The sequence below is a fragment of the Alligator mississippiensis genome, chromosome 3, assembly GCF_030867095.1.
Source record: "Alligator mississippiensis isolate rAllMis1 chromosome 3, rAllMis1, whole genome shotgun sequence".
Taxonomy (NCBI): domain Eukaryota; kingdom Metazoa; phylum Chordata; order Crocodylia; family Alligatoridae; genus Alligator; species Alligator mississippiensis.
Genome location: NC_081826.1, coordinates 85,868,614 through 85,881,220, shown reverse-complemented (window position 1 = coordinate 85,881,220; position 12,607 = coordinate 85,868,614). Strand labels below are relative to the sequence as shown.

The 12,607-nt window shown below is 41.1% G+C and overlaps 1 protein-coding gene across 5 annotated transcripts in view; it reads right to left on the bottom strand.

The window, feature by feature from the left end:
* Positions 1 to 1,676: 1,676 nt before the first annotated feature.
* ZNF521 (zinc finger protein 521) overlaps positions 1,677 to 12,607 on the bottom strand; it is a 288,309-nt gene continuing 277,378 nt past the window's right edge. For all 5 annotated transcript variants that reach the window (XM_019487326.2, XM_019487307.2, XM_059724158.1 and 2 more), the window contains one exon: positions 1,677 to 2,502. In XM_019487326.2, the coding sequence (XP_019342871.1) occupies positions 2,473 to 2,502 (30 nt within the window). In that variant the 3' untranslated portion in view covers positions 1,677 to 2,472. The remainder of the gene's footprint in view (positions 2,503 to 12,607) is intronic.

The following is a 12,607-nucleotide window of genomic DNA, read 5'->3' as shown; positions in this document are numbered from 1 at the left end:
TCAGCATAAATGAGATTTTCATATAAAATTCCTTTTTTTTTTGTACTCAGCATTATATGCATAAAATTCTTGAGGCTGGAGTTTTAAACGTGACACATTTTCCTTGAAATATCTGGCAACCAGAGACTTTCATACTTTACTTCTATCCCCTCTACCCTCCATCTGTGGAGAGTCAAAATGTGACATTCAGCAAAGTGGAAATCACACTTTATATCTACCCTGACAGCAATAGGCAAGCAGCTCCAGCCATTTGGACTGTTGTGATGTGCAATTCTAAAACTGCAGTATTTCAGCAATGCTAGTTTCAATAGGATGAATCCAGCAACTGGAGCAATAGGATAGGCGATGCCAAAATATCTAAAGAACACCTTTGTCATTAGTCCTCAGGTGAGCTTGAACAGTGCTTGGCACACTGGTGGGCAATGATGGCTTTCTATTATTTTTCCTTTCCTTTCCGTATTGAAGGTATCTAGGGGGCAATTCAGCCCCCAGCAAGGTTGCTTTAAGTTGCACTATCTCGTTGTAACCCCATAAGGGCTATTTTGTCAGTGGAGAGCATCATATAAGTAGCATACTTTAGCCACACTGCCTTCTGCCATCTATCCCAGCACAGAAGTTAAGGGACATGAGGTTAACAGAGTCATTATCAGAGCTGGGATTAGAACTGAGAAGATTCCTGATTCTAAGTCTTCTCTCCTGCCTCCAGCCCCCAAGGCCAGAAGATGCCTATGATGGCTTGCACCGGAACTGAAATATAAAAATAATTCGGCAATTCAGATGTATGGTGACCCACTAGCAGTGAAAGCAGCAAATGAGTTTGGATATCTCAAGTGGATTTTAACAACTGCTCCTGGCAGGATGTTGTAAGTGTTCTCACCTTGCTTTAGCTGTGGCAAGGGTGTTCTCACCCTTTTAGATGAGGGTGTTTTTGATGGTTTTGGTTGTTACACCTGGTAGTTGTATGAGAGTTCATGCAGTTTTAAGGACTGGTTAGCCTAACACTTGTATGAGAGAGGGATAGGGAGAATCCTACCTCGACAAGGGTTTGAGGAAAGGCTAAAAAGAACCAAGTCTGGACAAGAGAAGACTAACGCAGGGTTTGATAATCATCTTCAAATAGCTGAAAGGCAATTACAGAGGGGATGGAGATGGGCTTTCCTTTGGGCCATAAGAGACAGGACTAAGAACAATGGCCTCAAGCTTCAAGATGGGAAATTTAGTTTGGAAATTAGGAGGAACGTTCTGATTATGAGGGTGACCAAGCTTTGGAACAGACTACCTATAGAAATTGTGGAATCTATATCCTTGTATGTTCTTAAGAGCGGTTAGACATAGCCATTGGCTGGGATGATTTAGTCAGGGATGGTCCTGCCTTGAGCAGGCTGCTGGACTAGATGACTTCGTGAGGTCCCTTCCAGTCCTTACTTTCCTACAATCCTAGATGAGTTCCTGAGGTCTTTTCAAGCCCTACTTTTCTATGATTCTATGAGCCTAATGTCTTTTCTATTTAAAATGGAAGGGTATAGGGGTAGGGACCATCTGCTGCCTCTGCATTTGTATACTTCCTGGTAAAATGGAAATGTGGCTGACCCTTAGAAGTGACCATAATAAACGCAATGAATGTTAATAATAATAATGGTACTGAAATAGGAAAAAGATAAGACACAACACACACATAATGGTAAACTGAATTTATTTCCTCTTGGAAAACAATTCCAGTAATCTCCAGGTTCAGACCGCAGAGTAAACATTAATAACAGTAACATACAGGTTAGTTCAACTGATTCGAGAATTTGGCTGTGTGAAATCATTAAGGAAAGTCTTGAACACTCAAAGCTTCAAATGGTATCCAGGAAAAAAAAAGTTTCTTTGACAATCTACATAACAACTATTGCATATATGGTAATGCTATCTGTCATATCGCAAGGCTTACAAATATATATACGGGCCTTATTCAATGGTGGGGTCTTGCTCTGTGAGAAAGCCTTTTCATATTTTTTGCAAGAATCTTCAGCAATAAAAAATAGTCTTGGATTCATCTGTTTGTATACCAAAAGAGAGATATTTTAGACTTAAGTTTAAATGAAAGGAAGGCCAAACACAGCTGTAAGGTAACAGTTATTTTTTTTCTCCCTCTTCCTCGAAAATGACACATTTTCTTAAGCCTTTTTTTCCTCACACAGTATTATTATTATTTTATCTTTCTTGAATAGGGCCCAAGTCCACTTGTCTTTATAAGACCATTTTAGTATCAGACAACATAATACATGTGCAACACTTTATATACAGGAAGCCTATTCGGTGCTCAAAAGTTCAAACACATGAACATCCAACAGTTTCGATAATACAAGTTTTATGGTACAATACAATGTTTCTGAATAATATACATTAACAATGAAAGTTTCGTGCAAAGAGTAAAATGTGTTCCCTTTTTGTGCCACAAAGAATTCTCTTGAAGAGATGGGCCTTGCACTAACTGCTATGTTGGGTCATCGTATGATTCTGGAATAAAAACAGAAAAGAGAGCTTAGTTATAGGATAGGCATTGCTACATGCAGCTGTGCTAAAAATTCTACTAACAGTATACAGAATAATGTCCATGAGGACAACATATTTGCCATCTCTGTAAAATGGCCTTAATAAACTTTGATGTTAACAGAAGAGAGCTCTCTGTTCACATCTTTGCACTGGTATTATTTCGTAAGTCATGAGAATGGCACTGGAATGCCTTAAAGTCCATTAGGTCAAATATGCCCTGGTGGAAGTGAATGCAAGTTCACTAACCACAGAGCCCACTCCCATGCTGTTGAATTTAGTCTGTAACGCATAATGAGCCAAACATTTCTTTCCCTTACTTGCTATAATGCCAACAAACCAGAAATATGCTCATTTTAACTTCCTTGCTAGAACATGCAACCAAACATAGCTTTCCCCTGATCAGAGACAGAGTATTTTAAAGTCGAAAGAGCACTGTAATGCTCACTTGGCTGACCAAAAATTGTGAAGGGGAAGCCAGAATGATTCTTTGATTTATCAAACAACAATTCAAACTCTCATATCCTTAAGTGAATGTACTGCCTTGCATAAGGTGATATTGGCTCAGAGACTGATGTTTCTCTGGGTGAGATGGTACTTCACCCTCTCTGCTCACTCATACTCATTATTGTCCAAATAAGAGAAGGTTCCCAGTGAATGCTAGGTCTTCTGCAACATTAACAGTGTCCACTGAAAACAAAGCCTGCAATCTCAGTTCAGAGAAAACAGAATAGACACCAGAGGGTAATGACTTTGCAATCATCAATGCAGGCCAGATTTGAACTGGCAACCTGGAGGTGAAACCAGTTGTGCCCCATTATCAGTTTCTAAACTGTACAGTCCCTTCATTTTATCAGTTTTAATTCAAACTCTTCTGGACTAAAGCACTTTAAAATGAACCTATTCCCAAAAGATAGCCATCATTTTCAGTGAAGCGAACACCTACTGAACCATACACTTAAGAGCCACCCATGAATATAAACATAAAAACAGCCACAGCAAAACAAATGTGAAATACAGTCTGATTCTATGCTAATCTAACAGCCTTAGACAAATATAAAGCTGCGCACGCGTACACACAATAGTTCATGGGACATTTGGCAAGAAAAGTCTCACAGAGTAAGGCAGGAATTCTTAAAGTAGTGCCATTCTCAAGATGAAAAGGAAAATGACCCATTGACACTTGAAGACATGATTTCCAGATGTGAATGCAAAATGATTTAGTGCTGGTGGCAGGCATTCCAGATCTTCCAAGGCCAAAGAGTTAAATAAATAAATATATATATAAAATGGCATAATCAATTATATATATATATGATCTAATACATACATATCATGCCATTTGATTTCATATAGCATCTTTTTCAAAAGCTCATTTCAAAACACTGTAAAGCTGTAACAATACACCCAGTCTAAAATGTTGGCCAGTCACAGGTAATGGGCTCTGACTTTAAACCACAAGAGCAAGGAAATTAAGAGTTAAATCTGACAGTCTGCCTTTTTGTCATCCTATTGTGTCCATTATTGATGCACTTGCGGCATATAACCCACAGACGGATTTGAGACCCTGCAGTCTCCAGAAACAAAGGGACAAGTTAAACTTGGGGTGACAGTCAGAATTCTGATGGCCCCTAGTTTTGAGTGCTTAAAGTCAGAGCCAAATTGCTATTTTGAACAAGGATTTGGGGTGTCTTTATGTTTGAATCTACTCAAAAGTAAATGCATGTCAGTTGTCCCTGCTTTTTTTGACTGAGCTACACATAATCAGTTTGGAGTCTGGAAGAGCTGTGCAGCAGTATGTGAAACAATTGAAAGGTGCTCTGTATGTGTACTCAGCGCTACCGCTGCAGTGACATTTTTTATTAAAAAATAAAAAGGCACAAAAGTGAAAGAGAGAAAACAAATCACAGAATGAGGACCTGCTCACCCTTGCACTCAGTGGCCCAGACCATAGTGCCTGATGCAAAATGAGATTCTTCAGGGATAATGAAGAGATAATTAAGAAAAAAAGGATAGTGGAGAAAAAGGCTGAATAGGGCAGGACCAGAAGAAACCCAATGCAAAGAGCTTATGGAGCTTAGGCCTTAATCATGCAATGGAACTTATCTTAAACAAACAAAACAGGACACCATTGCTCAGGTTTCCTAGAACAAGCAGTGCTCCCTAAAGGTGTTTTAGACAACCGTAAGGTAGGGAGAAATACCTGTTCAGTTTCACGAAAGACAGGCTTTTTCATAAACTAAAAGTGAAAGCACATCAGGGCCATAACATTGACCAGACAAGTGGACAAAGGATGGGAGAGGCGAGATCAGAAAAGGAGGAAAAATCTGTAATCCCACAGAGAGCCATATTCAATTCTACAAAAAGCCATCTATTGGAGACCCCATGGCTAAGTGACTGAAAATTGCAAACATTAATCCCAGTTATGAACTGTTGTTGCTTTTATGAGGGGTGCTGTGTTTAAAAATTTAGGGCAAAACTCTTCTCTATTAACCACCCAGCAGATCCTGAATCTGATATTCTGCAATCCCTATTGTGTACAGAGCTCCTACTTTCATGACAGTGGAAGTTTGCCCATGTAGAAAAACAATGTGAAGCTCCCATGGACATGAACATGGCAGTTCTGTGCACTCAGGGAGAGCCCAACGTTAGTGCTAAGAACAGCTATGTGGCTGTGAGAGCAGAAGTGGCCCATAACAACTGATACATCACATTTAAGAGCAGAAATTAAAAAAAAAAATCTCTTTCAGAAACTCATATATCTTTCCTGATTTTGGAGCAACTGGTTGTGTGTGGGGGAGGGGATTTTTTTTTCTTTGCTGCATGTCTATAACTCAAGTAAAGTGCTGAAGACTACACATACTAATATCCCCCCCTCTCAGCACAGTACAGATATAATTGTTTTTGTTAGGTAAGAGATACAGTCTCTCTGTGAAACAAAAATTTTGATTTTGTATTCAGCAATGGAAAGAGAAAAATATTCTGTACATGCCTCACCAGTGAGGATGGGGCAATTTAAAAACCCCCTCTGATTTCAGGGTGAAAATCTATGTTGTACACACAAGTCCAGGCTATGCACATACAAAATAGAGACATGGTGAAAAAAAAAGTCATTTTGCCACTGCATTTGTTTCCCACAAAATAAATAAGTAAATAAAGCAAGCAAACAAAAAACTAGGAAACCTGTAAAAAAAACCTTATTTCCCTAGCTCTATCTTATTCTGGAAATAGCCATTTAGTCAGGGAGAACTTGGCTTCAACATATTTCACCTAGAAAAACACTTTCAAAACGTATTTATGCTGTTTCTAGAGATTGAGATTTCTCTAGCAGAACCAGTGATATAAACCCAGAATCCTAACTCCCAGTGAGCTGCTTTAAACCATTAGACTACACCACTTTCCATGAGCAAAAAGCCTTGGGAAATCCCTGTTCTTAAGGCTACAGAGTTAAAATCATACCCAGATTTCAATACAACACTAACTGGAGAAATCTCTTCTACAAAGAGAATTGGGTTGTTCTGCAAAAATGGTTGAGACAGTAGAAAGTAATAATAATTTCCTGTTATTTGTTGCCTTTCTATATTTATCTCTATTTATCTCAAAGAGACAAGATGTGTAAGCTTGCAAAAAATACCATGCACTGCATCAAATATAAGGAAGGAAAAATATTCACTGATTTCTATCCTGTTAGAATCTCTAATGTAAACTCTAGTTGCATTCAATTAAAATGAGACTTTTTTTAACTAGATGAAATAGGACACAATTGTACCTGAGACGCAGTGCACGGAGGGTACAAATAAAGAAATATAGAGATGAAATGTGGATGTATTCTTTCAACAGATGGTGACAGTACTACAGCAACATGTTATTTTTTCCTTAGTTCAAGAACACAAACATCAGTAATCAATCACCACTGATTAACTAATTATGGGACCCTACATGTTATCATTTATGTGGAATCCTTTATCTGCACACATTAAAGATAATATTTTTTTTTTTTTAAACCCCATTGCACTATGATACAGTTTCAGGTTGTAAAACAGAACTCTACATTACCATCAACCTTTAAGCACTAAATTTTTTTTTTAACAAAAGCAATTGGTTTCCAACAGGCTGGATAATAAGTCTTTTGACCTGCATTCTTCTTTGACCCATTAAGGTCACCCCTGTGCTCGGGCATATAGCTGACTTAGGAAATGCCTGCAAGTCCTACATTTCATCTCCTGCCCACTCAAAATAAAGCTTTCTTTAAATGTGTCTGTACGGGTCCCTGAAGACCAGGGAGGCATCCCTGTAGTGGGCAATAGAGGGACTGAAGCTTCTGCCTTTATTAATGAATGCAGACCATTATGAGTCTGGCTGGCTCCTGCACTGTTCCCAGAAGCATATACTGTACGTGACTTAAAATGCTAGAATATTGACACAAAGCGAGCTGGGCACCCCTAAGGAAAATTACTCCTTGGATATAATGTAGGCTCGTAACAGCTATTAGAGTACAAAATAAAACCCTCCGGGATCAAACTGACATATACCGCATTCTACCTACTCCTCAAACATTAGAAGAATTTCTTTGTGAAGGCATTCTCAAGGACAGCATTAAACTGACTTTTGTAGCAATCTGCAACAGCTTTTTGGCTTACAGCTTTTAGTACTAAATCTCTAGTTTGAATCAATATAAGTACTATATCTTCTACATTAATCAATACATTTGGTTCAATACATGTTCTATTAAATTATACTTTCTAATCAAGATTTTCTGCTTCTCTCCTCTCCTTTTTATTCCAAACTTCTTACTACTTCTTTATTCCTTGTATCATACTTTTCAAACTGTCTTAGGTTAACAATGGGATGTTGGCTTTTCCACAGTTATGCAGGGATTGGGGGGGGGGGGGGGGAGGAGGAGAAAAGACTGTTAAAATAGCAAACCCAGCAAAACCTTAAGAAGAGTATTATTAATGACACATTTTGAATCTAGTTCAACAATATCAACATGGGTTTTGGAATCTCAGACTGAAACTTCATCACTTCAGTGGCTATCATGATATAATATCTGTAACATAGAGCTATGATTTGGCAAACAGTGAAATTTTATATCACACGGGGATGGAGGGAAAAGGCTGCTACAGTATTAAAAACACAAAACAAAACACTTCAGACCCAAATCACAGTGCTAGTTAAATGTTCAGGTAAGCCTGTTTTTGCTACCCTTACCCTCAAACCTGTGATGCTTAAGCACTGCAGCACCTGTTTCTCTGTCAAAGCCCTTTTATATTGTGCAGTGGCTCTTTGCTGACAGACTGCATTACAATTATACCTGAGGCAATATTGATGAGCTATTTAGATTTGTGAGATACTTAGCTGTAATATACACTATCAATTAAGATGCAAAAAGGGTACAGTATACCCTTATTTAGCCAAAGCCTTGAGGGATATTTGAAATATGTGGATAAAAGATGTTTTTAATGACTGGAGCAACATATACAGCTATGGAAGGAGATTTAGTCATATTTGTGTTAGGTTTGGTTGAACAAGGTTATTCTTTATAAAGAATATGAAAAGGTAATGTCAAAACAATAAACATATATTGCCATTGCATACTTTTGCCACTGTCTTGCAAATCAAAAACATTGCATTGATGTGCCTGGTTTACACAGGCACGGTTTCTTTTCCTTGTTATAACTGCTGCAAACCTGCAGAGAAACTGTTGCATTTTCTTTTGACATTTGGTATCATCTCACCCAGCTTGCAATAACATCTTATAATCCTTTCTAGATGACACTGTGTCACCATTAAAGAAAAAGGTGAAATAGCATAATAAACGGGAAGAACAGAAATGCATAGAATTTAAAGACAGATAAGACCTATTAGGGCATTTTCTCCACCCGTCCTGCCAATGACAGATTATTGCCTATAGTGTAATTTCAAGTGTTTTGCCCAGTCCAATTTTAATTAGAGCTCCAACACTTCTCTTGGGAGACAATTTCACAGCTTTACAGACCTCAAGGTTAGGAAATTTTTCCTGATGTACCTCCCAGGAGAGGAAAAGGCACAACCAGCCCAAAATCACATGTGCAGTTATATCTACATAGTTAGAAGCTGGTTTCAGACAAATATTTAGGCCATTTCAAAGCATCCAAAGATGGCAAGCCTATGTTTGATATATAGGATCTACACCACCACTTATGACCAAGTCAGGAAGCTTGATTCCTTGACTCATATTCAATACAATTAAAAGTAGGGTAGATGAGATCTACCGGTGTTCCCCTAACCAGGACGCAGTCGGTGTTCTCACCAATACAGTTAATGTAAGGGACATATCTGGTTCTACTCCTGTTACAGCTTTGACCTATGTTATAATTGGATCCTTGGATGATCAAGCTAAATAATTTTTCTCACTCTGGTGTAGGTGAAATATGTATGGGAACTTAGTCCAAAGCTAACCAAAAAAAATAATTTAGCGAGCTCCTCTGCAGGTAAGAAAAAAACCCCAAACCCCAAATCACTATTTTTGAAACCTGGGAATTAAAAAAAAATGTTTTTATGGTTTGCCTTAGAATGGTGTGTCTTCAAGTACCTTAGAATGGCCCCTAATGTTCAGGTGATGATCTTTGGAAATTGGATTCATTCTTGGCACTTGGAGGTCCTGATTGGGTTTAAGGGAGTTCTGCAGCTGGAAAGAGGATAATGTTTGAGTACTCATGAAAGGTGACAGCAGGAAACTAGCAGGAGGGTTTCAGAACAGAGAAAGAAAGATTATAGGCAGGCTGTGAGTTGTGAGTAGTAACTACAGTACCCCAGCCACTTGACAAAGGAGAGGAGTATTGACCTCCATTGTTTTATTTGAATTCTTTGGTATTTTAGAAATAGAAATGATGAAGTCTCATCCAGGCTGAATAACTGGATACTAGGACTGAACTCAAAACAAACCCAATACCATTTCAACTCTGACAACTGGGGTTTTACCATGAAACGAACATTTGATATGATGTACAACAAAGCTACCTCACCACATATACAGCGTCTTAGCCTGTGAGTTACTGTGTACCTTCAAATGCCATTGAAGTAGAGGGAATTGAGTAGCACTTATCACCTTGTAGAACATGGCCCATAATTAGGTCTAATAGGCAACAAAATCATTATCTTAGGTCATGGGTGACCTTTGTTAACAATGACAATTTGCAAAAGTCCACTTTGAATTATAATTAAACAAACAACTTAGATTACTTGATCTTTTTGAGAAAGTTTTACATGATATTAGTACCTCTGAAATGGCACTGTTGGGAACCATTTATGACATTCGTTCATGTTTATATCAAAGGACCTAGCATTACGATTCTTATACATGAAAATTTCAAGCTATGTTAGAAGAAACAAAATCAAAAAATCACTAAATAGATAGGGTGCTCATGGGATGCAACTTGGAACTTAAAAATGCAAGCCTCCCATTTTTATTCAGTAATTTATAGAGAGCTACTAGTAAAATGTCAGTGAAGGACTGACCCATTTCTGAACTCTGAATGGCAAAGACCTGCTGTTCATAAAAATATAATGCACATTTTTAGGTTTAGAAAAGAACGTTTCATCCTTGGGATTGTCTGAGTAGCATCCACTCTTGGATGGTGGGTGGTGCATAATGAACATGGATATGCATCGTTCTTTGCACTTCCCTCACCATCAAGGCTATCTGAAATTGCTGGGTTAAGTCGTTGGCATAAGTTTAAGGAACTTCAAAGCTGCCCTAACGTCAAGTGCCTACAGACGTTTAGGGGAGGTGTTCTAGCTCATGGTGCTTTACACAAAGCACCATAAGTGAGAGCCACCCTGACCCCACAGATGTTTTCCTGTTGGGTCAGGAGGGCTTAAGCCTGCCTGCACCAGCCCTGGCCAGCAGCTGAGCTGCCCCTCTCCCCAGTCCCTGTTTCATCCCCCCTGCTCCAGCTGCAAGAAAGCAGAGCCAGAAGCTGTGTGCTGCCCCCGTCAAGAAGCTCAGGTGGGGGGTGGGGGAAGAGGGGTGGGTCTCCCTTCCCTCACCTCTAGCCCAAGCCTCTTGACAGCAGCAGCACCACAGTTGCCAGCTGGGCTTTGTTGTGGCCAGAGTTGGAAAAGGGGCAGGGGGTGTGAAATAGATTCATAGATTCATAGATTCATAGATGTTAGGGTCGGAAGGGACCTCAATAGATCATCAAGTCCGACCCCCTGCATAAGCAGGAAAGAGTGCTGGGTCTAAATGACCCCAGCTAGATACTCGTCTAACCTCCTCTTGAAGACCCCCAGGGTAGGGGAGAGCACCACCTCCCTTGGGAGCCCGTTCCAGACCTTGGCCACTCGAACTGTGAAGAAGTTCTTCCTAATGGCCAGTCTAAATCTGCTCTCTGCTAGCTTGTGGCCATTGTTTCTTGTAACCCCCGGGGGCGCCTTGGTGAATAAATCCTCACCAATTCCCTTCTGTGCCCCCGTGATGAACTTATAGGCAGCCACAAGGTCGCCTCTCAACCTTCTCTTGCGGAGGCTGAAAAGGTCCAGTTTCACTAGTCTCTCCTCGCAGGGCTTGGTCTGCAGGCCCTTGACCATACGAGTTGCCCTTCGCTGTACCCTCTCCAGGTTATCCGCATCCTTCTTGAAGTGCGGCGCCCAGAATTGCACGCAGTACTCCAACTGCGGTCTGACCAGCGCCCGATAGAGGGGAAGTATCACCTCCCTGGACCTATTTGTCATGCATCTGCTGATGCACGATAAAGTGTCATTGGTTTTTCTGATGGCTTCGTCACACTGCCGGCTCATGTTCAACTTGGAGTCCACTAGGACTCCAAGATCCCTTTCCACCTCCGTGCCACCCAGCAGGTCATTCCCTAGGCTGTAGGTGTGCTGGACATTTTTCCTCCCTAGGTGCAGCACTTTGCATTTCTCCTTGTTGAACTGCATCCTGTTGTTTTCTGCCCACTTGTCCAGCCTATCCAGGTCTGCCTGCAGCTGTTCCCTGCCCTCCGGCGTGTCCACTTCTCCCCATAGCTTTGTGTCATCTGCAAACTTGGACAGAGTACATTTCACTCCCACGTCCAAGTCGCTGATGAAGACATTAAAGAGTATCGGTCCAAGGACCGAACCCTGCGGGACCCCACTACCCACACCCTTCCAGGTCGAGACCGACCCATCTACCACGACTCTTTGGGTGCGACCCTCTAGCCAATTCGCCACCCACCGAACTGTGCAGTCATCCACATCACAGCCTCTTAATTTGTTCACCAGTATGGGGTGGGATACCGTATTGAAGGCCTTCCTGAAGTCCAGGTATACGACATCCACCCCTCCTCCTGTGTCCAGGCGTTTCGTAACCTGGTCATAGAAAGAGACTAGGTTGGTCAGGCACGATCTGAAATGAAGGCCCTTGCCTCACAGGTCTGGCTCAGGTCCCCCCAATACTCCAGCTGGGTAGCTGGGGAGGGGGAGGGGGGCTGCAAGGCAAGGGGGCTCCACTCCACCGTGCCCTCCCACCCCCAGCTCTGGCCATGACAAAGCCCAGCCAGCAGCTGCATGCTGCCCGCTCCTTTCCCCCTCCCTCCACTGCTGCACAGGGAGGAGATTCTCTCCTCTCTGTAACAGCCTCGTGTATGCGAAAAACGAACCCTCCCTAATACGCTCTACTGTAGAGCATGTCAGCTAATAGTTGATTTATCAAGGGTAAATTTTTCACATGGTCAGCCATTTTTAAAGTGTTCTGCATCTGTAAGCATGTATTATGTCATGGATGTAGAGCAGGGGTGGGCAATTATTTTGGGTGGAGGGCCGCTTAACAAGGTTTGGTGAGCTTATGAGGGCTGCATGGCTAGCCCCACCTCTGGACAGTTGACCCACCCCCTGGTTGCCATCTTGGGACCAGACGTCCCACCCCCTAACACCTGACCTTTGCCACTGGAAGTCCCTCCCCTTGCCCCCCCACCCCAAATGCTCCTTTTGGGAGGGTGGGGATTACCATCTCAGAACCAGAAAAAACCCAAATCATACATTAAAAGTCAAACACCCAATATAACATATTTTAATTTTATTACAAAAATATTTTGTCATGATTTGTGTG